The sequence below is a fragment of the Schistocerca piceifrons genome, chromosome 5 (genome assembly GCF_021461385.2).
Source record: "Schistocerca piceifrons isolate TAMUIC-IGC-003096 chromosome 5, iqSchPice1.1, whole genome shotgun sequence".
Lineage (NCBI taxonomy): Eukaryota > Metazoa > Arthropoda > Insecta > Orthoptera > Acrididae > Schistocerca > Schistocerca piceifrons.
Genome location: NC_060142.1, coordinates 228,306,067 through 228,333,838, shown reverse-complemented (window position 1 = coordinate 228,333,838; position 27,772 = coordinate 228,306,067). Strand labels below are relative to the sequence as shown.

At 44.0% G+C, this 27,772-nt stretch overlaps 1 protein-coding gene across 1 annotated transcript in view; it reads left to right on the top strand.

Moving 5' to 3' along the window:
• LOC124797939 (proteoglycan 4) overlaps positions 1–27,772 on the top strand; it is a 314,898-nt gene that overhangs the window by 213,371 nt on the left and 73,755 nt on the right. Inside the window, exons 5-6 of the mRNA XM_047261076.1 lie at positions 7,331–7,532; positions 14,746–14,964. Of these exons, the coding sequence (XP_047117032.1) occupies positions 7,331–7,532; positions 14,746–14,964 (421 nt within the window). The remainder of the gene's footprint in view (positions 1–7,330; positions 7,533–14,745; positions 14,965–27,772) is intronic.

Sequence of the window (27,772 nt, the reverse complement as noted above, 5' to 3'; positions counted from 1 at the left end):
CGCGTAAGTAGTTTTTCTTGATATCCCGGCTTCTTCATTCTGAATTACTTAATGCCAAAAGACAGTAGGTCTGTAGTGTTTATACCCCAGTCGCTACCATAGGTTGGCACTGAAGCAGTGTTGTAGAAATACGTGATTACTAAGATCACTGTACAAATTTAGTCCCAATCACATGTAACGTTTAAGTGTTCTCTGCCTCTGTACATCACTTTTGCCTTCAGAGGCGCTTGATACCACGAAAAAGCCATGAAATGTGTCCCGTTTGTTTTGTGGCTGTCCTGCATGAAAAAGGTTGAGATAAGTGCCTCCACACCGCTCCTCTCCTCAAGGCAGAATGTCTGAAAGCGTAGCTGCTTTCGTTCCCCTTCTGTCTGTGTGATCCTCTAAAATCGGCTTTGACAAAGCGTCTTCACCGTATCCATTTCTCTCCGAAATCCAAGCATGGTAACTCTGACCCCACCGTACATATTGGTTACAAGAAGCCAGTATTGCAGACAGTTGGTTGTTTTATTACCAATTCTAAACGTTATCTGTCTCTGTTCGTCGAGTGAAGTTACTACTGAGTCGTTGAAAAATGCAAAATAAGAATAACGCTCTGACACAGTTCATCTGGTGCCACAACACTGATACTGGCAGCTAACTACGCAAAATCCTGGGCAGAAAAGTCGGCTGTTGTTGTTACAGTACATCTTTTTACAAATGAGTAAATAGTTATGACCACCGACAGCATTCCTGCAGTGGCCCAAGACTCCAGCCAATGGTAGATGTGCAGTAGCGTGGCTGAAACCGAGTCTCCCGCAGCATGCTGCGAGCAATTAGCAGTCCCCCTTGCTGCTATTAACTCACTAACTACCCCAGAATTGGAGGGCGCTCTCCGGAGAGAAGTTAAGAGCCCAATATCCTGCTCTTGTACTGCTGCCGTCGCCCACATGCGGCCCAGCCGGTACACAACTCAAAGCACAATGGGGCATATGATCCTCCTCTTGTAATTGTAGACACAACAGCAGTTAAATATTGTGAGAATATCGTGTCACTTTCAAAAAGGGACATCGTATCACTACCCAATCTCATCTCTTATTGTTTCAACAATTTGGGCTTTTCGACGTGCTTGACGCACTGCGCAACTTTTACAATCACTGAAGTATTTTCGCAAGACGCTATTTTTACGCTTTCAAAGTGAGTGTGAGTGTGAAACGATGCCTTTAGCCTTTGACTGTGGCTCTGGGTGTATTTTTTTAAAAACTCTCTTTATTATACGAGGTGTATTTCAAGTTCTAGGGCCTCCGATTTTTTTTCTAATTAACTACTAACCCGAAATCGATGAAACTGGCGTTACTTCTCGACGTAATCGCCCTGCAGACGTACACATTTTTCACAACGCTGACGCCATGATTCCATGGCAGCGGCGAAGGCTTCTTTAGGAATCTGTTTTGACCACTGGAAAATCGCTGAGGCAATAGCAGCACGGCTGGTGAATGTGCGGCCACGGAGAGTGTCTTTCATTGTTGGAAAAAGCCAAAAGTCACTAGGAGCCAGGTCAGGTGAGTAGGGAGCATGAAGAATCACTTCAAAGTTGTTATCACGAAGAAACTGTTGCGTAACGTTAGCTCGATGTGCGGGTGCGTTGTCTTGGTGAAACAGCACACGCGCAGCCCTTCTCGGACGTTTTTGTTGCAGTGCAGGAAGGAATTTGTTCTTCAAAACATTTTCGTAGGATGCACCTGTTACCGTAGTGCCCTTTGGAACGCAATGGGTAAGGATTACGCCCTTGCTGTCCCAGAACATGGACACCATCATTTTTTCAGCACTGGCGGTTACCCGAAATTTTTTTGGTGGCGGTGAATCTGTGTGCTTCCATTGAGCTGACTGACGCTTTGTTTCTGGATTGAAAAATGGCATCCACGTCTCATCCATGTCACAAACGAAGAAAGGAAGTCCCATTCATGCTGTCGTTGCGCGTCAACATTGCTTGGCAACATGCCACACGGGCAGCCATGTGGTCGTCCGTCAGCACTCGTGGCACCCACCTGGATGACACTTTTCGCATTTTCAGGTCGTCATGCAGGATTGTGTGCACAGAACCCACAGAAATGCCAACTCTGGAGGCGATCTGTTCAACAGTCATTCGGCGATACCACAAAACAATTCTCTCCACTTTCTCGATCATGTCGTCAGACCGGCTTGTGCGAGCCCTAGGTTGTTTCGGTTTGTTGTCACACGATGCTCTGCCTCATTAAACTGTCGCACCCACGAACGCACTTTCGACACATCCATACCTCCATCACCACATGTCTCCTTCAACTGTCGATGAATTTCAATTGGTTTCACACCACGCAAATACAGGAAACGAATGATTGCACGCTGTTCAAGTAAGGAAAACGTCGCCATTTTAAGTATTTAAAACAGTTCTACATTCTCGCCGCTGTCGGTAAACTTCCATCTGCCGTACGGTGCTGCCATCTCTGGGACGTATTGACAATGAACGCGGCCTCATTTTAAAACAATGCGCATGTTTCTATCTCTTTCCAGTCCGGAGAAAAAAAAATCGGAGGCCATAGAACTTAATGCACCTCGTATACTGAAACGCCAAAGAATTATGTATAGGCATGTGTATTCAAATGCAGATATGTGTAAACAGGCTGAAGACGGCGCTGCGGTCAGTAACGCATATATGGTATCAGACTACAAGTGTCTGGCGCAGTTGTTAGATCGCTTACTGCTGCTGCAGTGACAGGTTATTCAGGTTTAAGTAAGTTTAAACGTGGTGGTATAGTCGCCGAACGAGCGATGCGGCACAGCAGCTCCAAGGTAGCGATAAAGTGGGGATTTTCCCGTACGACCATTTCACGAATGTACCGAGAAGATCAGGAATCCGATAAAACATCAAATCTCGAACATCACTGCGGCCGGAAAAAGAATAGGACCAACGACGACTGAAGAGAATCTTTCAACGTCACTGAAGTGCAGCGCTTCCGCAAATTACTGCAGATTTCAATGCTGGGCCATCAACAAGTCAGGGTGCGAATCATCCAACGAAACATCATCGATATGGGCTTTCGGAGCCAAAGATCCAATCGTGTACCATTGATGACTGCTCGACACAAAGATTTACGCCTCGTCTGGGCCCGTCAACACCGCCATTGGACTGTTGATAACTGGAAACTTGTTGCCTGGTCGGACGAGTCTCGTCTCAAATTGTATCGAGCGAACGGACGTGTACGGGTATGGAATCATGAATCCATGGACCCTGCATGTTGGCAGTGGTCTGTTCAAGCTGGTGGAGGCTCTGTAATGGTGTGGGGCGCGTGCAGTTGGAGTGATATGGGTCCCCTGATACTTCTTGATACTGACAGATGAGACGTACGTAAGTATCCTGTCTGATCACCTGCATCCCTTCGTGTCCATTGTACATTCCGACGTACTTGGGCAATTCCAGCAGGGCAATATGACACCCCACACGTCCATAATTACTACAGAGTAGCTCCAGTAACACTGTTCTGAATTTAAACACTTCGGCTGGCCACGAAACTACCCAAAGTCGAACATTCTTCGTCCCTGGGGAGATGGAAATATTAAACTTCATATTTGTTATTGGTTAAATATTGACGATGTTGCAAACAACTGTTTCTGCACTTATCAAAAGTCTCTTATTATTTTATTTCGGGGAAGGGTTGTTTCTATTGAAATAAAAGAAATTTTGGGTGTCCTGGGGGGAATGGGGCTTAGGGAAGAGAGCGTAAGAAATAGCACCAAAGACAGGAGCAACAGGGTGGGGGTTACCGTGCCACACATTGTTGCCAGAATACATAGTCCTCGCCTAGTTCAAGTGAAAGGAGCAGATTTATTGCCATGGATCACACATGCCTTGGTACAAATGAAATTTGGCTTTTTTCATGTTAGTAAATGTTTCAAAATCGAGTAAGTTAAGCGCCAGTTTGACGTGCAGTGTAGTTTTGCAAATTATATCATTTTAAAAATAGTAGCAAACTGATTGAAGACAACAGAGAAATACTTCCTTCGACAACTAACTAGCAGGAGACACAGCACAAACTCGGGTTGCGGAAAGAGAAAGGAAATGGGAAGTGCTTCTTTCACAAAACTCACAATAGTATTTGCCTTAAGTAGGTTAGAGAAACCTCGGCGAACCTAAATCTGAATGGCCAAATAGGAAATTAAACCCCAGTCCTCCAGAAGGCAGGTCCAGAATATTAAGCAATACACCGCCTCTATCGATCAAAGCATACAAGTTTCGCGTGTGCTTTGGAAATATACACTGGAAACCATGCTATTGATGTTTTGCCATTTCACCCAAAGTTGATGGGGTATTATAAAGTGGTTGTTCCCATAGTGTCAACAGTTAAGAAATGAGAGGCAGCATTCAAACAAGAACGTATTGTCTTAAAAGAAGTTCTACGTGAAGTGCCTTCCAGAATCGCAGCCACTGACGAAACAATCATGGAATTAGAGACCATATTTTATGAAACACCTAAAGCCAACGCACTGCTAGAAGAAAGAATGCGATACGTTTTGCGGAGGAACTAACTGTGACAAGGCGTCACGACTGGGCGAGGTGGCGCAGTGGTTAACACAGTGGACTCGCTTTCGGGAGGACCACGGCTCAAATCCGCTTCCAGCCACACAGATTTAGGTTTTCCGTGATTTCCCTAAATCACTTAAGGCGAATGCCGATATGGTTCTTTTGAAAGGGCATGGCCGATTTCCTTCCTCATCCTTCCCTAGTCCGAGCTTGTGCTCCGTCTCTAATGTTCTCATTGTTGACGGACATTGAATACTAATCTCCTCCTCCACAAAGCGTGACGCTAGATGACTAGTTTTTGTTGAATGTCGATCGGGACAAAATGCGGAAACGAAATCATCAGCACTATCTGCACCGGTTTGGAAATAATATAACTTACTTTATATGTCGATTTGTTAATGCGTACGTGACTTGGGTTCGTCACTTGAGGTTGGAAACAAAATGTAAATAACAGCAATGGATGGAAACCGTAAGGACCTATAGTAAAAAGGTGAAGGTATTATCATCTGTCGGAAAAAAGTATTGCCAATGTTTTCTGTACGGAGAAAGAGGCTTATCGTATTGATTAGGCAGCAAAGGATAAAGACAGAATTGGTCAATATTACACAAATCTTCCCATTAATTTTCGGTGGTCATTGGCTCGGAGACTAAGGAAAAAAGTTATCATTTATCAGGCAGATGATTCTGCGTTCAGAAGTGCCTTGGAAATGCGATAACCGATCAACTGGAACTGAAATTTGCATCAGTCTCCGCTATTTTGACATCCCCTCTATTCCTCCTATCTCCGCATTTGAAGTAATTCGTGGGCAATGTGTGGCTATAAAATTTGACGCTCCACTTCGCGTCGAATACGCTTCACAATCTTGTGTTGATATAAACGTTTGTTTTGTGAAGACTTACACGTAGTTTAGCTGCCTAAGTGTCCATGTGAATGATTATGCGGTTGACATCAGCTAAGAATAACAACAAATAAAATGCAGCCCACCCAGGAAAAAAAAGAAATGTTCTCAGACAAGAAAATCAGTTCGGCTGTGGGCACAAATACACTGAAAAGCCAAAGAAATTGATACACGTGGCTAATATCGTGAAGGGCCCCGTGAGCACGCAGAAGTGCTCTCCATAAATCCGCGAGAGTACGACGGGGTGGAGATTTCTTCTGAACAGCACGTTGCAACGCATACCATATATGCTCAATCAATAATGTTTCTGTCTGGGAAGTTTCGTGGCCAGCGGAAGGGTTTAAACTCAGAAGAGTGTTTCTGGCGCAACTCTGTAACAATTCTGGACGTGTGGGGTATCGCATTGTCCTGCTAGAATTGCCCAAGTCCGTCGGAATGCAGAATGGACATGAATGGATGCAGGTGATTAGACAGGATGCTTATGTACGTCTCACCAGTCAGAGTCGTATCTAAACCTATTAGGGGTCCTATATCACTCCAAATGCATACCCTCCATCATAACAGAGCCTCCACCAGCTTGAACAAAGTTAGTTGATTATTTTGCAAGATATGATGTGATAAGTTGAAAACAGCAAACAAATTCATATTGAAAAAGAAAAATAACGTAATTCCGGCCCCAATTAAAATGTAGAACCTGTTTTTAACACGCTTAGTGACATCATAGAGATTTACAGGGCACTGTAAAGTAAAAACTGAACAATCCGCCATTTTGAATCCCACGTTGAAGGTTCTCGTTTAAACTCTACAGAACACTAGCACTTTTTAATGTACTCATAAGGCCATCAAATGTACATTCCTTGCGCAGATAAATTACAGAGTAATAAGTGTATTGCCTTACATTTACTTTAAGAGTTAAGCAAATTAAAGCACGTGATTAAACAAGTATTTCGAGATTTGATACATTCACTTACGTTCCATGTAAGTCTTACGTTGCTGAGCTAAATATTTGCTAAATATAGTTAAAACGGGTTACCCGTTTCTTATTTTCTGGTTTACATATGGTACACCCATTTACGTCTAAGGTAAGTAAGAGTTGCATTCGTAAACAACTACGGAATAATGTTAAAATGAAACAGAACAGGCATAAAAATTTCGTGGCAGCACAAGAGGGAATTGCATGAGTACTCAAAATATATTACTGATCCCAATTTTATTGACTGCTTCGAAGCTTTAAAATCAATCTGTCAGAAGTTATTTAAAAAGTAAAAATGGCGGATTGTTCATCTCGGTATTAGAAATTTATGCTGCATGTGAATTTCAAATTTTTTACATGATTTTTACATGATTTTTTTAGGTGAAACCATTAACTATCGCAGCGGGTACCACTTCCATACGGTATCTGCCTGCCGACTGTACTTGCCGCAAATTTGGCGCTTAAGCGTCAGGTGCCAACTAATTTAAGAAACTGAAGTTCGCATGCTTCCACGACCAGTATAAATTAGAATGAAATAAATTTTGGAATTAGCCCATGTCATTACTAATTACTAAAACAATTAAACAACCGACTTTTCGACCTTCTTTGCAACGGTTCTCTGCAGTGTGACTAAGTGTTAGGTATCTAGACATTTCGACCGTCCTTGCTGCAGTCCTCGTCAGGTCGACTATCTGTTACATACCTAGAGGTTTCGGCCGTCCTTGCAGCGGTCTTCTTCAGGGCAGCTTACCGCTAGATATGTAGACGTCAGTCGTCCTGAAGAGGACTCCTGCAAAGTCCGGCGAAACGTCGGTATTGTTAGTTGTTTCGGTGTTTTACTTTGACGCATCCTACTGCCCAAGATTATATTACATGATAGAGTTGGTAGCAGTATTGGCATGTAGTGTATCCCACTTGCAGGTGACGACCATCAACGGGGCGCGCGTGCTGTCGCAGCAGCACGACGTGCCGGTGCCGCAGGGCGTGCTGCACGCGGTGGACCGCGTCATGTTCCCGCTGCCCGTGGGCGACGCCTTGCAGACGCTGCTCGCAGACCGCGAGCGCCGCTTCGAGTCTTTCCTGCGCGCCGTGCGCACCTCGGGGCTCGCTCCCGTCCTCTCAGGTGAGTCGTGCTTGCTCGCCTACACCTCCCCTACCAGGAGCGGTGTGAAAACCCCCATTCTAATACCTCTGATACCAGTGTGTATCGATATGTTTGTATGTATCGACACTGAGCGATTAATAAACGGTATCGTAAGAAATTTCAGAGTATCGATATCGGAACTGTCGAATGATTTTGCGGTGGACAATAAAATTTCTCTTTAATTAAATGTAGGCACTACGTTTGAGTATACAGAAATCATGTGTCCAGTAGTAAGAAATACGTACGTTTTCCAACCTGTAATCAACATCGTACGACACTGAGCGATTAATAAACGGTATCGTAAGAAATTTCAGAGTATCGATATCGGAACTGTCGAATGATTTTGCGGTGGACAATAAACTTTCTCTTTAATTAAATGTAGGCACTACGTTTGAGTATACAGAAATCATGTGTCCAGTAGTAAGAAATACGTACGTTTTCCAACCTGTAATCAACATCGTACGACACTGAGCGATTAATAAACGGTATCGTAAGAAATTTCAGAGTATCGATATCGGAACTGTCAAATGATTTTGCGGTGGACAATAAACTTTCTCTTTAATTAAATGTAGGCACTACGTTTGAGTATACAGAAATCATGTGTCCAGTAGTAAGAAATACGTACGTTTTCCAACCTGTAATCAACATCGTACGTAGTCAAAATACCTTTATACTAGTAATAACATGTACACTATCCAGCCAAAAGTATTCTGACATCTATTAGTGGACAATAATATGGGGTATGTCCACCCTTCGCCTTTATGACGGCTCGAACTCTGCTGGGGACACCTTCAGTGAGGTGTGAGATTTTCGCAAACGCGATCGGCAACCCTTCAGGCACGTCGGACACGCGTGCAGCCTAAATGGCCCCTGCATGCCACAGCGTCAGGAACTCGCCCTGACGCAGGAACGGACGGACACCAGACGTCAGTGCCAGCGCTAGCAGAGGCCGCCACTTCCAAGGGACCTATTCGCGTCCGCCTCCCACGTACACCTTTTACGTTCTAACCAACAACCGAACGCTCCAAAACACGGTCTCTTATTGCAGCTATACTATTCACATAACTAGAATAAATCATTCTACAGACAACAGTTGTGTTTTGCTTGGGAATGGCTCATACCGTTTGCAGATGCTCTAGATGTTGAATGAATCAAAGAATCAGCTGTAATTCCTGTCACCGTTTCCCTGTTAACAGGTAAAAGAATTCTCGCCTGCCAGTCTTCTGTCCACTGACTGTGGAGATTTCGGACCTGTTCACTTAATACAAGTAATTCGACAGCCAGATTCAATAACACACAGAATGAAGGGGACGAGGGGGAAACTACAGACCAGCAACAGGCATCAATTTGGACAAATCAAAGTATATTTTTCGTCTTAAAATCAAGACATCTGAAAGGAACTTAGTCCACAATTGGGGGATACTTTGCACTCAGCCGTCTTGGAGTTACGGATACGTACGGAAAGTCAAGAGTAGCGCAAAACACTTACCACGTCAGCATTGGTGAAATCATGGTACCAGCCGCTCGCGGTTCAAACAACGTAAATGCGTAATAAAGGTGATCGAAAAAACTGACTGCCTCCTCACAAGGCAACGTCCAAGGTGATGGAAACCAGCTCATGTATAATTAAATGATATCAACTCTCGCACTACGACTAGTGACTAAGAACTGCAACCGAATAGTGCTCTCGTAGATATTATAAACTCGACAGTAGTATCTTTCTTTGGAGTGAGGAAGGTTCCAATACCCAATTTCACTGGGGTTGACAATGGAAACGGTTCCTGCTGCTTCCGGCCAGCTAGGCGGCCCGACCTCCTGTCGTTTAAATTTGGTAGCCTGTTGTGAAGCCAGGTCAACGAGTGCGGGACAGACTAGTGTCCCCGTGCAATGGCGCGTCTGCAGCAGAAATTTAAAGTAGCGTCCCCGAAATTTAAAGATTTTCATCTCTTTTCGTTTTCTACTTTAACTGATCGGTGAACATGATAAATGATCAGCCCTTAGCATTCGATGGTCCTCTACTCAGGCAAGCCATTGTTGTTTTCCACTGGCTGATGAAAATGATATTAATCAAGCTCGTGGTTACTGTTGTATTGGCAGAAGAGCCAACACCGTGTTACAACTGGAGGCCGCATTCGGGAGGACGACGGTTCAATCCCGTCTCCGGCCATCCTGATTTAGGTTTTCCGTGATTTCCATAAATCGTTTCAGGCAAATGCCGGGATGGTTCTTTTGAAAGGGCACGGCCGATTTCCTTCCCAATCCTTCCCTAACCCGAGCTTGCGCTCCCTCTCTAATGACCTCGTTGTCGACGGGACGTTAAACACTACCCACCACCACCACCACCAACTGGAGGCCGAAATGCACGCGTTTTAGCTCTCGCAGGCTGGCGTGTGGAGGGAAGAACTATACTGACGTGAGGTCTGGAACATGACAAGGAATGAGAATTCAGAAAGCGGGCGTAATTATTTTGATACTTCACTTTAATCCATTAATGATGAACGTCGCTCTTGAAGGTACATTATTCACAATATCAATCTCAATAGTAACTGAATATGGGCCTTGCTAGGTCGTAGCAAATGACGTAGCTGAAGGCTATGCTAAACTGTCGTCTCGGCAAATGAGAGCGTAAGTAGACAGTGTACCATCGCTAGCAAAGTCGGCTGTCCAACTGGGGCGAGTGCTAGGGAGTCTCTCTAGACTAGACCTGCCGTGTGGCGACGCTCGGTCTCCAATCACTGATAGTGGCGACACACGGGTCAGACGTGTACTACCGGACCGCGGCCGATTTAAAGGCTACCACCTAGCAAGTGTGGTGTCTGGCGGTGACACCACAATTACTATCTTTGAAATCGTAGTTACGTATCCAGTACGAATCTGCGACTGGAAACATAATTATTATATAATACTACTGTCTTTGTTTGGGACTGGAGTGGGCAGCTACTGAGGTTTCCCCACGGCAGTTATACGTCTCACAAGGAGAGACTCCCAGCGGTGCAATCGACTTTTAGAAATTATCTATACGGTGATGTAGATTAAGATCCCAGGTATCACACACTGCAGCCATTCACTCTAGTCTGTCCTCGTTTGCCAGTAACTGACGAAAAAAATGGGAATTATGTGTGACACTCAGCAGCGTTAAAAAAGTTGTGCTGTCAGTGTGTGTGCATGGTGTAACACCTAGGATAACATCTTTACATGCGAGAGATTAAGGGCGCCATATTGTCAGCCGCATTAACTTATTTTTATTTTTAAATCTTTATCGAAATGACATTGATTATAATTTTTATTCAAATGATTGATTTAAATATTATTTTTTTTAATTCCATTCATTTGTCACAAAATTTTCATCAAAATATCAACTTCTTAATTCGCTCCTATCATTCATTCTCCACTTGAAATCTTAGTTTCTGTGTTTTTAACTAGTGTTATGTATTAATTTCGGTTTAATATATTTTGTTTTATCACCCTGTTTTGTCGTCCACGTTATTGCGTTCATTATATCTATTCCTCATTTTGCTTGAATTTCGTTTTACTTATAAACCTGTCATTCACTTTTTTTTATCTGTGTTACTTTGTCCGTAGTGCAATAGGTATTTAGGTTATGTTCTTAATGTTTGAATGATGACGATTACCGTGCAAACAAATTGCAAGTCCGGTAACAAGAATACCTTGTTCACACCACTGCACAAATATAAATAGATTATTTTGTCATTTCTTTGTTAACTGATATTCACAAAAATTCCGACTGGAAAAAGAATGATAGAATGGGAAAAATGAAACAAATGAAAAAATTCGTACGGTGGTTAAAATGATGTGACAAAGGAAAAGAAATAAAAAAAATACATTTAAACTAATTAATTTAATAAAAATAATGGTCGAAGTAATTTCGATAAAGATTTAAAGATAAATTTAGCGCACCTGACAAAATTCGAACCTACAACCTCCTGTGTTGAAGCTGTTATCCTCTCCATTTTTTTAAATCTCATTTTGTTCGTTAGTTTTCGTTCTATGTGTTCGGGGTGGACGTACCATGACGCTTATTCAAGTTCATCTGTGATCCACTAACTCAGCATTTTATTACAGAGGGCAGCTAACCCCTCTGAGAGAATACGCTGATCTACCTTACCGCCGGCCGCGGTGGCCGTGCGGTTCTAGGCGCTGCAGTCCGGAACCGCGGGACTGCTACGGTGGCAGGTTCGAATCCTGCCTCGGGCATGGATATGTGTGATGTCTTTAGGTTAGTTAGGTTTAAGTAGTTCCAAGTTCTAGCGGACTGATGACCTAAGATGTTAAGTCCCATAGTGCTCAGAGCCATTTGAGCCATTTCATCCTTACCGGCATCTCCATTAGACCACATAATCAGACCTGTATACATGGAAGAAGCCTGGAGATACTGACAGGCTTCAGATAGATTATATAATGGTAAGACAGAGATTAGGAACCAGGTTTTAAATTGTAAGACATTTTAAGGGTCAGATGTGGACTCTGACCACAATCTATTGGTTATGAAAAGTAAAACTAAAGAAACTGCAAAAAGGTGGGAATTTAAGGAGATGGGACCTGGATAAACTGACAGAACCAGAGGTTGGAGAGAGCTTCAGGGAGAGCATTAGGGAACGATTGACAAGAATGGGGGAAAGAAATACAGTAGAAGAAGAATGGGTAGCTTTTAGAGACGAAATAGTGAAGGCAGCATTGGATCAAGTAGGTAAAAAGACGACGGCTACTAGAAATCCTTGGGTAACAGGAAAGATATTGAATTTAATTGATTAAAGGAGAAAATGCAAGAACGCAGTAAATGAAGCAGGCAAAAAGGTATACAAACGTCTAAAAAATAAGATCGACAGGAAGTACAAAATGGCTAAGAAGGGATGGCTAGAGGACAAATGCAAGGATGCAGAGGCGTATTTCACTAGGGGTAAGACAGATACTGCCTACAGGAAAATTAAAGAGACCTTCGGAGAAAAGAGAACCACTTGCATGAATACCAAGAGCTCAGATGGAAACCCAGTTCTAAGCAAAGAAGGGAAAGCAGAAAGGTGGAAGGAGTATATAGAGGGTCTATACAAGGGCGATGTTCTTGAGGGCAATATTATGGAAATGGAAGAGGATGTAGATGAAGATGAAATAGGGGATATGATACTACGTGAAGAGTTTGACAGAGCACTGAAAGACCTAAGTCGAAATAGGCCCCGGGAATAGACAACATTCCATTAGAACTACTGACAGCCCATACCCTCGGACTTCAAGAAGAATATAATAATTCCAATCCCAAAGAAAACAGGTGTTGACAGATGTGAAAATTACCGAACTATCAGTTTAATAAGCCATCGCTGCAAAATACTAACGTGAATTCTTTACAGACGAATGGAAAATCTGGTAGAAGCCGACCTCGGGGAAGATCAGTTTGGATTCCGTAGAAATGTTGGAACAAGTGAGGCAACACTGACCCTACGACTTATCTTAGAGAATAGATTAAGGAAAGATAAACCTACGTTTCTAGCATTTGTCGATTCAGAGAAAGCTTTTGACAATGTTGACTGGAATACTCTCTTTCAAATTCTAAAGGTGGCAGGGGTAAAATACAGTGAGCGAAAGGCTATTTACAGTTTGTACAGAAACCAGGTGGCAGTTATAAGAGTCGAGGGGCATGAAATGGAAGCAGTGGTTTCGAAGGGAGTGAGACAGGGTTGTAGCCTATCCCCGATCTTATTCAATCTGTATATGGAGCAAGCAGTAAAGGAAACAAAAGAAACATTCGGAGTAGGAATTAAAATCCATGGAAAAGAAATAAAAACTTTGAGGTTCGCCGATGACATTGTAATTCTGTCAGACAGCAAAGGACATGGAATAACAGCTGAACGGAATGGACAGTGTCTTGAAAGGGGGATATAAGATGAACATCAACAAAAGCAAAACCAGGATAATGTAATGTAGTCGAATTAAATCGGGTGATGCTGCGGGAATTATATTAGGAAATGAGACGCTTAGAGTAGTAAATGAGTTTTGCTATTTGGGGAGCAAAATAACTGATGATGGTCGAAGTAGAGAGGATATAAAATGTAGACTGGCAATGGCAAGGAAAGCGTTTCAGAAGAAGAGAAATTTGTTAACATCGAGTATAGATTTAAGTGTCAGGAAGTCGTTTCTGAAAGTATTTGTATGGAGTGTAGCCATGTATGGAAGTGAAGCGTGGACGATAAATAGTTTAGACAAAAAGAGAATAGAAGCTTTCGAAATGTAGTGCTACAGAAGAATGCTGAAGATTAGATGGGTAGCCGGCCGAAGTGGCCGTGCGGTTAAAGGCGCTGCAGTCTGGAACCGCAAGACCTCTACGGTCGCAGGTTCGAATCCTGCCTCGGGCATGGATGTTTGTGATGTCCTTAGGTTAGTTAGGTTTAACTAGTTCTAAGTTCTAGGGGACTAATGACCTCAGAAGTTGAGTCCCATAGTGCTCAGAGCCATTTGAACCATTAGATGGGTAGATCACAAAACTAATGAGGAGGTATTGAATAGAATTGGGGAGAAGAGAAATTTGTAGCACAACTTGACTAGAAGAAGGGATCGGTTGGTAGGACATATTCTGAGGCATCAAGGGATCACCAATTTAGTAATAGAGGGCAGCACGGAGGGAGACCGAGAGATGAATACACTAAGGAGATTCAGAAGGATGTAGGTTGCAGTAGATACTGGGAGATGAAGAAGCTTGCACAGGATAGAGTGGCATGGAGAGCTGCATCAAACCAGTCTCTGGACTGAAGACCACAACAACAAACAAGCAGATCTGTATGCTGCCCTCTTTCTTTTTCGTGCTCTTGAGCGTCACGGAAAATTCCGACTTTTTTTTCTCGATTACTCGCAAATGAGGGCCCACCAGGGTGAATGGCTGCAGTGCGTGATACTGGGATCGTAACCTACATCACCGTATATACAGTTTCAAAAAGTCCTTGTCAGAAAAGTCTCAGGGTTAGACGGTGTTTCTGGGATGAGCGATTTATATCCTAATCACATTTTATTGTGGTTTTGAGCGTTCGATGTCACTTGCTTCTATTCGGTACATGCGCAGAGGCCAAAGACGGACATATTCGTCTTGGCCACTTAAACGGTTAAGGTAAAGTTGGAGTGGATTGTGTACACCGATGTGGTGAAGTGCGAGTGCCCGTGCTGAAGGCGGCGTGCCGGTGTGTCGCAGGCAGCAAGACGCACACGGTGTTCGCGCCGACGGAGCGTGCCTTCGCGCGGCTGTCGGCGGCCAAGCGCGCGCGCCTGCTGTCCGACCCGGAGGCGGCGCGGCTGCTCGTCTCGCGACACGTGGTGCGCGGCGCGCTCTACAGCGCGGGCCTGCGCTACTACCAGCTGCGAGACGCGCTCGCGCCCGATAGCGCCCTCACGCTCACCGTCAACGCCGCAGGTCAGTAGCCGCGCTGGCGCTCGCTTGCTCTTCGCATCTCGGACACCTCTCACCGTACAGGAAAAGGCTGCATCTCATTTCACGATTAACGTGGCAGTTTTTCCGTTTATCATGACTCTGAGAAGTTTTATTTGGCCCAGACCAGTTTCTCTCATATAAATGATACAGCTTTCTTAAAAGCCACCTTAGGCAGTCAGCTTTATTATGCAATGTCCCCTTATTGAAGCCCTTTACATGCAGGGTCTTCCAAATCACAACCTACTTCCAACCACACATTACACAACACCTCATCTAACAGGTAAGTGAAAACACTACCAGAAACTATCCCCCTGGTTCTTGAAAATTCATTTAACGACAGAAGTTCTTTTGCTCCCTTACACAGAAACGTACAGTCAAAACATTATGACCACCTAGCTAATTGCAGGTATCGCCACGATTAGTACTTATACACTACTAGCCATTAAAATTGCTACACCAAGAAGAAATGCAGATGATAAACGGGTATTCATTGGACAATATATTACACTAAAACTGACATGTGATTACATTTTCACGCAATTTGGGTACATACATCCTGAGAAATCAGTACCCAGAACAACCACCTCTGGCCGTAATAACGGCTTTGATACGCCTGGGCATTGAGTCAAACAGAGTTTGGATGGCGTGTACAAGTACAGCTGCCCATGCAGCTTCAACACGATACCACAATTTATCAACAGTATTGACTGGCGAATTGCGACGAGCCAATTGCTGGGCCACCATTGACCAGACGTCTTCAATTGGTGAGAGATCTGGAGAATGTGCCGGCCAGGGCAGCAGTAGAACATTTTCTGTATCCAGGAAGGCCCGTACAGGACCTGCAATATGCGGTCCTGCATTATCCTGCTGAAATGTAGTGTTTTGCAGGGATCGAATGAAGGGCAGAGCCACGGGTCGTAACACATCTGAAGTGTAACGTCCACTATTCAAAGTGCCGTCAATGCGAACAAGATGTGACCGAGACGTGTAACCAATGCCACCCCATACCATCATGCCGGATGATACGCCAGTATGGCGATGACGAATACACGCTTCCAATGTGCGTTCACCGCGATGTCGCCAAACACGGATGCGACCATCATGATGCTGTAAACAGAACCTGGATTCATCCGAACAAGTGACGTTTTGCCATTCGTGCACCCAGGTTCGTCGTCGAGTACACCATCGCAGGCGCTCCTGTCTGTGGTACAGCGTCAAGGGTAACCGCAGCCGTGGTCTTCGAGCTGATAGTCCATGCTGCTGCAAACGTCGTCGAACTGTTCGTGCAGATGGTTGTTGTCTTGTAAACGTCCCCATCTGTTGACTCAGGGATCGAGACGTGGCTGCACGATCCGTTACAGCCATGCAGATGAGATGCCTGTCATCTCGACTTTTATCAAAGTCGGAAACGTGATGGTACGTATTTATCCTCCTTACACGAGGCATCACAACAACGTTTCACCAGGCAACGCCGGTCAACTGCTGTTTGTGGATGGGAAATAGGCTGGAAACTTTCCTCATCTCATGTCATGTCACCACCGGCGCCAACCTTGTGCGAATGCTCTGAAAAGCTAATCATTTGCATATCACAGCATCTTCTTTCTGTCGGTTACATTTCGCGTCTGTAGCACATCTTCGTGGTGTAGCAATTTTAATGGCCAGTAGTGTAGCAGCGGCGACGCGTCGTTGCATGGATGCTATGACACCTTGATTCATCGCTGGAGGGAGTTGGCACCACTTCTACACAAACGAGTCAAATAATTCCCGTAAATTCCGGGTAGGGAGGCGATGAGGTCTGACGCCACGTTAAATCACATCCCACAGGTGTTCCAGCGGGCTCAGATCTGGTGAGTTGAGGAGCCAGCACGTCAATTGGAACTCGCCACTATGCTCCTCGAACTATTCCATCACACTTCTGGCTTTGTGACACGGCGCACTGTCTTGCTGAAAAATGTCACTCCCGTCGAGAAACATCATCGGAATGGAGGTCTGCAAACAGAGTACGATACTCATTGGCCGGCATGGTGCTTTGCACGAGCTCCACTGGACCCATGGACGGCCACGTGAATGTTCCCAAGAGCGTACTGGAGCCGCTTCCGGCTTGTCTCCGTTCCGCAGTGTAGGTGTCAAGGAGCTATTGTCGATATAAACCCGTCCAGGCGATAGCAGTGTCACTTGGTGAGGAATGACTACCAGTCAGACACGCACGGTTCATGTAGTATTAGTGAGCGTGCTCTCTGTGTGTAGAATGAGGAAGGAGCGTTATCTTTCTGAGTCTGACCGAGCACAGATTGTGATTGCCTGGAGGCTCGGCACGAGCATTTCGGAAACTGCACGACTCGTCGGGTGTTCGAGGAGTGTTGTGGTGAGTGTCTTCAACACGTAGTGAAACTGAGGTGAAACCACGTCCAGACGTCGAGGGGTTGGGCGACCTCTCCTCATTACAGATGTAGGCTGGGCAGACTGGTAAAACAGGACAGGAGACGAATTGTGCTAGAGCTAACATCAGACTTTAATGCTGGGCAGAGTGCAAGTGTGTCTGAACACACAGTTGTACCGAACACTCCTAACGATGGGAGGCTGCAGACGACGACCGATGCATGTGCCAATGTTAACAGCACGACATCGACAACTACATGACCATCGGCACTGAACGTTGGTGCAGTAACAAGGCGTTGCATGGTCTGATGAATCCCAATATCTGCTTCATCATGCCAATGGGATGGCGCGAATCTGTCATCTTCCAGGAGAACACCTACTTGGCACCTGTACTGCTGGACGGATACAAGCTGTCGGCGACTCCATTATGCCCTGGGGAACATTAATGTGGGCATCCATGGGTGTAGTGGAGCTCGTGCAAGACACCATGACCGCCAAGGAGTACAGTACACTCCTTGTAGACCACGTACACTTCTTCATGACCATCATGTTTCCCGATGGCAGTGGCATTTTTCAACAACATAATGGGCCGTGTCACAAGGCCAGAAGTGTGATGAAGTGATTAGAAGAACACAGTTCCAGTTGGTGTGCTAGCTCCTCCAACTTGTCAGATCCGAACCCATTCAAACACATCTGGGATGTGACTGAACGTGACGTCAGAGCTCATCGTTTCCCTCGTCGGAATTTATGGGAACTGCGTGTGCAGACATGGTGCCACATCCTCCAGCAACCTACCAAAGCTTCATTGCTCTCGTGACACGACACCGCTGTTAGCCGTGCCAAAGGTGAACAAACAGGCTATTAGGTAGGTGGTCAAAATGTTCTGGATGATCAGTGCATTTTTCAGCATAATCTTCGTTCAGTGCGACGGCCTTACTGGAAGGTTATGGATGTGTGCATAGTACCACTCTACTGTTCGATGCTGAAGCCAACGTCGTGCTGTATCAATAACCTCCCCACCATCCACGTACTGCTTCCTCCGGAGTGCGTCCCTCAATAGGCCAAACAAATGGTCTTTAATCGCACATTATGATCTTTTCTGAGGCGGCCAGGAACCAGCATCCACACAGTTTTGAGTACCCCACTTGGTAGACGAGCGCGTCAGCACTACCAACACAGACGTCCAATAGAGCAGCAAATTGTTTGATTTTGTTCCTTTGATCACCTCGAATGAGAGTGTCTGCACCGCGCGGGATTAGCCTAGTGCTCTAAAGCGCTGCAGTCATGGACAGTGCGGCTGGTCCCGGCGGAGGTTCGAGTCCTCCCTCGGGCATGGATGTGTGTGTTTGTCTTTAGGATAATTTAGGTTAAGCAGTGTGTAAGCTTAGGGACTGATGACCTTAGCAGTTAAGTCCCATAAGGTATCACAGTTGATTTGAGAGTGTCTGCACGTTCTAACGTTCCAAGAGCCACATCTGTGTGTGGCCGGCCGGCACCCGGGAGATCAGACAGGATTGCGCGACCTTGTTGTGATGATGAAAGACGCCTCGCCCAACGACTCGCCGTGCTTTTGTTCACCGCCGGGTCTCCGTAGATATTCTGTAAGCGTCTAAAAATATCTGCGACGCTCTGGTTTTCCGCCAAAATAAACTCAATGAAGCTCTCTGCTTGAAAAGCACCTACCATCTCAGTTACAGGCACCGCGTATAACGCCGTCACCTATCGAAACTTCATCAGACTGAAGCGAAAATATTACACGATTTTCCACAACAAATTCTGCATTTTTTTCAACCCCAATTGGCCGAGAAAAGAAAGTGTTGCATTACTTACTGACCGCCGTTCGTATTACATAATGGACTTTGGAAATACTTACAACTATTACTAATATAATCAATTATTTGTTATTGTTATATAGATGCCTCGAGGTGTTATTAAATCTTTTTAAATTTTTTTTTTTTTTACATGCCATTGCTAAAAGCGGTCCCAGCGCACGTTGCCACTACACAAACCGTACAGTGGCAGTCACTGTCCCTCACCACTGCAGTAAAAACAGTCTTTATATTTGTTTGAAAACACTATTCCACGCAAATCTGTGAACTCTTAAAATTATTTACAATACTGTCAAATAATGAAATAATTTACATACGCTATTGCCATTATTGCAGTGTAAAACAGTAAGACTCTTCTAAAATTGTCTCATCCGTTCATTTTCCCTAACGTTTTCTTGCAGAACGTGTGTGCCACTTTTTTACTACTCTAGACAGCGTGGTTTCATCATTTTTTACTAACTGTTCCGCTTTCAGCTTTTTCTGGTACATTTCGTTGACCATATTTAAATCATTGCCGTTATTTTTTGCTATGACTTCTAATATTCTTAGCTCTTTCACTATTTTGTCTTTTAGGTACAAAAGCCCGTTGAATCGGTAAAAAATTTTCTAGAATCGTGACAGTCCATACAATACTACATAAAGAAGAGGTGTTGGACCCTGGCAGGAGAAAAAAAGTATTCAGGTAGCGGAAATGAGGGTTCTGCAGTCGATTTTGGGATAACCTTGTGTCGATCGCATTCTGAATGAAGATATGAGACTCAGATTACGTGTATGCCTGTAGAGTATACTGGAAGAAACACAGAATATGGAATGATTGAATCGTATGGAGAGAATGTGCGATAGTAGTAATCCACAAATAATACGTATTTACGAAACCACAGAGTGACGTGATAGAGGAAGACTATACAGAAAAGACTGAAAGATCAATTATGAGAACCTTGAAGACAAAATTGTTTCAACAAGGCTAATCCTTGACGACTATGGAGATGAAGGTAATACGTATTTCCGAAAGCAGCCAGTTCAGATTCGAAATCTTAGGTCGATTATGATTAAAATAAAACTAGAGTAATCTGCAATATCTGTAAAACCAATTGGAAGACATGTAAGTAGATGATCAAGAAAGAGACGTTCCTATTAAGAAATATGAGCAGTGCTGTTTAAGGCGCCATGTCACGGATTGTGAGGCCCCTCCCACCGGAGGTTCGAGTCCTTCCTCGGACATGGGTGAGTGTGTGTGTTGTTCTTAGCATAAGTTAGTTTAAGTAGTGTGTAAGTCTAGGGGCCGATGACCTCAGCAATTTGGTCCCTCAGGAATTCACACACACAAGAAATATGAAAGGAAAACGTGTAACTTTTCACCACTGTTTTTTAATTCGTACGCTGAAGGAACAGTTAAGAAAGTGAAAGTAAACGTTAGGGAAGAAGTAAAAGCACGAGAGGAACAGATACCCAGGCTCCGGCAGAGTTTTTCAGATAATATGGTCCAAAGAGAAATAAAGCGACTATGAAGGTAATGAAGAGTACTAGAGAGTGAATAAGGGTCAACAAAGTTACACGTATTGTGTACTGAACCGGGAACCTAGAAACGACGGAGAAGCTTCATCCCACCGAAGCCCCCAGTGGTTCACAACCCTACAACAGGCCACAACAGTCCACCCACCTCACCGCCGCCCCACACCGAACCCAGAGGTATTGTGCGATTCGGCCCACAGTGGAACCCCCCTCCCACTCCTCCTCTCCCCCCCCCCCCCCTCTCCCGGGAACGTTTCATACCAGACGAATGTAGTCCCAAATGTTTGCGTGGTAGAGTAATTGTGGTCTACGCGTACGTGGAGACAGTGTTTGCGCAGCAATCGCCGACATAGTGTAACCGAGGCGGAATAAAGGGAACCAGCCCGCATTTGCCCGAGGGAGATGGAAAAGCGCCTAAAAACCATCCATAGGCTGGCCGACAGACCAGACCTCGACACTAATCCCCAGGCGGATTCGTGCCGCGGACCGGCACGCTTTCCCGCTCGGGAAGCAGCGCGTTAGACAGTGCGGCTAGCCCGGCGGGCGAATGGTGTTGACTGACATTAAAACTAGAAATGACACAGTAGGACAGTAAGAAAGTTTTCCTATCTGCGAAGAACCTGGAATGCCTGAACCTAGGAATACCTTTAAGTAGATTGGTGTCAGCAAAGAAGGGTATCTTCGATAATAGATCATTGCCGATATCATACCGAGATGAGGAACTAGTTGATGAAAGTGTACGTCTGCAACATAGCATTGTATAGACGTAAAACGTGGACCATGGTTATTAGAGAGGACAAAGAACTGCAAGCATTTGAAATGTAGCTCTAAAGCAGTGTAAAAATTAAGCAAACAAAAAATCATGAAAATAAGGATCAGGATCAAAATTAGAATCCTTATGAGAATGAAGGACAGTGAGGAGGAGGACGACAGAGAGAGGGTAACGCTGCGTACGCATCTAGTTTAAAAAATAATATACATGAGACTTTCCAGTGATTACCGTTGATTAACAACTGTCATCTGTGGTTAGTATGGTTGTGATGACACAGCATATTGCAGCACTCGCTGCCATATAACGCGGCGAAAAAACAATGGTAAGGGGAAACTTAGCAATTAGTAACGCCTTAGTTTCTTAGCTCTCGGAATGTTGTTATTGAGTGGCTTCAGTTGGATGTGGTATATTTGAAGACACGTGTGGGCACTCTTCCTCGCCAGATGCTGGCAATTGTCAATGCTAGAGGCGGTATTAGGCGGTAATACCGCGACTGGTCCTAGAGTTGAATAATTCTTTGTCCGGTGTATTTACTATTCAGCAGTAGCAGGACGCTTATGATTAGATACATCACGTTTAATAAATTGACATTGTTAAAATAGTTTGTTAGGGAAAAAAGTTTATGTATTTTATATTACAGCGATACTGACGACACAGCAGCTGTTTATAAATTCAAGAGTTAAACTTTTATGTCTTGAAGAGCTTGTGTACGTGAGCATGTTTGTATGTAATTAAGAAAGAGAGAGAGAGAGAGAGAGAGAGAGAGAGAGAGAGAGAGAGAGAGAGACGGGGCTGTCGACTTTAAAACAAGAATCCGAGCCCTTACAAGGGACATTCGTTCGATAAGTAATGCAACACGATTTTTTTCTCGGCCAGTTTCGGTTGAAAAAATGCGGAATTTGTTGTGGGACATCGCTGAATATTCACGCATCATTCCCTATAGTTTCATGAAGTTCCAGTAGGTGGAGGCGCTGTACGTGGCGTCTATAATGCGTTCCAAGGGGGTTATTCAGCTTGACATCCTCCCTCATGCTGCAGCTATGAACTCTGAAGTGCATTGTGCCTTTTGTATCCCGCCTGGATAGGCGGCGCGCGGATCTGCTCCTGTGAACTGCTTCTGCAAAATAGGCCGAGAGTGAAGGACGCGTGTAGGAGCAGGAAAAGGTGAAGTACTTTTACAACTTTACTACAGACTTTTTTCTTTATTGTTATTTTAACATCTTATACAAGGTAGGCCGGCAGAGGCAATACTACGCCGCTCTTCGGCCACAGATAGTACAAGCGGAATTATAGGAAGACATAGAAAAACAAAACAAAATGATGGACAAAAAAAAACAGTAGGCACACTAGGTAAAAAAAAAAACATGGAGCCGTTCACAGGCGTAGTAAAATAAAAGACGTTTAGTACTGGTACACGAACACAGATGACTGAAATGGCACACGTGAACGATTTTTTGTATAGGCAAAAATATGAGTACTTAATTGGTTACTTAACTTTGAGATGAGCACGTAGGTGCGGAGCCATAGAGGTATCAAAGCTATCAGCTGCTGGAAGTTACAAAGGCAAAATCTGTAGTGGCTCGCCCACTATGAAGATGAAACAATGCTGCTTGGTCGTCTACTCGTGATCAAATGGGCTGAATGTGGAGCGGCGCTCGTCTAGCTCCACAGCGTCGGCTAGAGGGCACTGTGGTCGGCGTTGTACGTCCGCCCTCGTAGAGCCAACCTACGAGAGCCAACCTACGTTGTGGCATCGTAGCTATCGATACCACAGTGCTACCCCAAGGAAACTGAAGAAATGACTTCAACGTGTTCGTCGCCACAAAAATACAACCAACTTCTCCTTCTCCAAGACAACGCAAGGCCTCACCCAAGTTTGCGCATCCCACAGGACCTCACAAAGCTTCATTGGACTGATCTTCCTCATTCACCATACAGCCCGGAACTCGCACCTTCAATCTGTTTGGCCCAATGAAGGATGCGCTCCGCGGGAAGCAGTACATGGATGATGGGGAGGTTATTGATACAGTGACACGTTGGTTCCGACGTCGACCAGTGGAGTCTTACCACGTATGCATACAGGCCCTCACAGTAAGGTGGTGTACGGCCGGTGGATTGAACGGAGATTATGTTGAAAAATAGGATTTTGTAGCCAAACGAGTGGGGTATAATGTGGTGTATTGGAATACTGAATAAAACTAGCGTGCTTTCAGAAAAAAATGTGTTCCATTACTTATTCGACGCCCCTCGTCACAAAACTATACTTGAACTGTAAGTAAATGTACCAGACAACAGAATAATGCTATGAAACGCACCCTGGAATCATACACTACTGCCCATTAAAATTGCTACACCAAGAGGAAATGCAGATGATAAACGGATATTCATTGGACAAATACATTATATTAGAACTGACATTTGATTACATTTTCACGCAATTTAGGTGCATAGATCCTGAGAAATCAGTACCCAGAATAACCACCTCTGGCCGTAATAACGGCCTTGATACGCCTGGGTATTGAGTCAAACAGAGCTTGGATGCTGTGTACAGGTACAACTGCCCATGCAGCTTCAAAACGATACCGCAATTCATCAAGACTAGTGACTGGCGTATTGTTACGAGCCAGTTGCTCTGCCACCATTGACCAGACGTTTTCAGTTGGTGAGAGATCTGGAGAATGTGATGGCCAGGGCAGCAATCGAACATTTTATGTATCCAGAAAGGCCCGTACAGGACCTGCAACATGCGGTCCTGCATTATCTTACTGAAATGTAGGGTTTCTCAGGGATCGAATGAAGGGTAGAGCCACGGGTCGTTACACATCTGAAATGTAACGTCCACTGTTCAAAGTGCCGTCAATGCGAATAAGAGGTGACCGAGACGTGTAATCAATGGCATCCCATACCGTCACGCCGGGTGATACGCCAGTATGGCGATGACGAATACACGCTTCCAAAGTGCGTTCACCGCGATGTCGCCAAACACGGATGCGACCATCATGATGCTGTAAACAGAACCTGGATTCATCCGAAAAAGTTACGTTTTGCCATTCGTGCACTCAGGTTCGTCGTTGAGTACAGCATCGCAGGCGCTCCTGTCTGTGATGCAGCGTCAAGGGTAACCGCAGCCATGGTGTCCGAGCTGTTCGTGCAGATGGTTGTTGTCTTCAAACGTTCACATCTGTTGACTCAGTGGTCGAGACGTGGCTGCACGATCCGTTACAGCCATGCGGATGAGATGCCTGTCATCTCGACCACTAGTGATACGATGCTGTTGGGATCCAGCACGGCGTTCCGTATTACCCTCCTGTACCCACCGATTCCATATTCTGCTAACAGTCATTGGATCTCGACCAACGGTAGCAGCAATGTCGCGATACCATAAACCGCAATCACGATAGGCTACAATCCGATCTTTATCAAAGTCAGAAACGTGATGGAACGCATTTCTCCTCCTTACACGAGGCTACACAACGTTTCACCAGGCAAGGCCGGTCAACTGCTGTTTGTGTATGAGAAATCGGTTGGAAACTTTCCTCATGTCAGCACGTTGTAGGTGTCGCCACCGGCGCCAACCTTGTGTGAATGCTCCGAAAAGCTAATCATTTGCATATCACAGCATCTTCTTCCTGTCGGTTAAATTTTGCGTCTGTAGCAAGTCATCGTGTAGCAATTTTAATGGCCAGTGGTGTAAATACAATTAATGATTTCCCATTTTTGTGTGTCTTAACATCGCTCATCCAGTGTGTTTCAAAGGGAAACGTACTCACAGGTTTCCAGTGAGGATCACTCTCCAGGGAAGAGGTCATTTAAAAACATGTACTATTCCTAACGGTTATCGAGGTATTATTAGAAAGTCATGAGGTTAACCATAGTGGCCACTTAAATGTGTACATCACTTCCACAGTTATATGCTCACTGTTTAGAAGCAAACACGCGGTAGTAAAAGGGTTGTAATAGTTCAATAGCGTAGTTCGTAACTGTGGCAAAGAAGTCATGTGTCTCAAACTCTTAAGTAATTCATCATAAAAGTATTTCAGACATAATTTGCAGTCAAATATCACGATCATTCAATATTGAATTTGATTTCGTCTTCAGAAAATGTATTTCCTAGCACTTACAGATGAAACAACAAAATTTCAAATACGATACCCACAGGAAATAAAATACTATTCTGACCTGAAAGCTGTGTTTTATTCCACATTTCGTTTATAGTCTACAGCCAATGGTAAAACAATCGAATGCAAGAAATTAAAGAAGTTTAAAGTAAAAATGAAATCTGAAACATTTCTTACTTCGTTCAAATTCCATCAAGATGATTCCATTTCACATACGTTATTAACCTGCTCCTCTCAAGTGAAACGCAAATAGGATTCTAATTGCAGAGAATAAACCCCACTTTTCCAACTTTCCTGGAGTTTACTTCGTTCATAGGCATGTAATTAAAGTAAAAATGAAATCTGAAACATTTCTTACTTCGTTCAAATTCCATCAAGATGATTCCACTTCACATACGTTATTAACCTGCTCCTCTCAAGTGAAACGCAAATAGGATTCTAATTGCAGAGAATAAACCCCACTTTTCCAACTTTCCTGGAGTTTACTTCGTTCATAGGCATGTAATTAAAGTAAAAATGAAATCTGAAACATTTCTTACTTCGTTCAAATTCCATCAAGATGATTCCACTTCACATACGTTATTAACCTGCTCCTCTCAAGTGAAACGCAAATAGGATTCTAATTGCAGAGAATAAACCCCACTTTTCCAACTTTCCTGGAGTTTACTTCGTTCATAGGCATGTAATTACTGAGAATGGGAACTGCTATGAAAAATTGAGCATTATTAATGACATCATCGCTAGACAAACGAAAAGAGTAGGTTGTACTAGGTATTCATTTTCATGCCATAACATTTTTTTAGCTTGTTTCACATTTGCTTCAGTTTTAAACTTCGTGTATATCACGAGAATAGATACTTTACTTCCGGAAGATACTTGTAAGGGAGGGAGAGTGTGTGTGTGTGTGTGTGTGTGTGTGTGTGTGAGAGAGAGAGAGAGAGAGAGAGAGAGAGAGAGAGAGAGAGAGAGAGAGAGTAGGTGCTATAAAGTACAGTGATTCAAATTCTGACCTCGTTGTCGGTAACAATAGAATTTAAACCCTCCATCAATCCTTTTAAATTCAACTGTTTTAAACACCGTGACGTTTCTTTCAGTAAGGCCCATTTCCTATCCCATATGTGCCCCTAATGTCTTCACTGTCGACGAGATGTTAAAATTTTCTCATGCTTTTTAATGGAAGTGACGTGTTACTACTCTTCACTTGACTCTTTGCTGCTCTGGCCTTAAAATTATTAGTTTCCGTACTCACGTAAGCTGTGTTAACCAAGATCACATCCCTGTAACCCTCAGTAATTCTTGAAGTATTTGTGCTTACTATCAGTAGCCAAAATTATAGCCATTTTCCGTATCTCTTCATGTATTCTATTAGCCCTTCATGCTCACACACACACGGTATTTTGTTTCACGTGCAGCGTACCTGATTGGTGCAAAAATAGTGTAGATAAATAAAGTTAGAGAAAAGGCAAGTAATTTCTTCGTGTGATTCTAGTTAAAAAATTCTTTATTTTGAAAAATACTTGAAATACACAAATGAATTGTGCCGGATTGAGCAATAGGAAAGAAATGCGTAAGTGTTTACTCGTACATACGGTATTTTATCTGCATCGTTGAAAATAGATACACTTGCGCGGGTAGGTATGTAATAGAAAGGAACCCACAAAATAGAGCAACAATAATATGTTATTACGAATAATGATTTCGATTTCTGTCCCTTCACAGCGACTGTAATTGAGATCTCACATCCTGGGAGGAAAATTTCACCATCGTCGGCGAAAGTATGAAACAATAGCCGTGCATCTCGGTTTACATCTAGTTCGCTGCTTTCATCCAGAGCTCTTGATCGTTAGTTACACTCACCAGTAACTGATCGTTACTTTCGCCAGACAGTCGACGACTACAACAGCAACGGATCTTAACGTCTTGTAATACGAGGGCAATTCGACCTTTCACCTCGGTGAAGTACGCGCAAGTCTTTCAGCTAACGTTTCTCTGCAAAACCATATCTGTGCAGGGACCACTTCCTTCATAATAATATACGTGGCTTCTCATGGATAGGAGGACTCACAAGTGTCAGGCAGTATAAAGCGATATTTTAAGCGATATAGTTAATCTTTTGTTTTCACTGCGTAAAATGTCATGTAGTTTGCGACGGATGTAGAAAAGTGAAGCAAGTTTCTGTT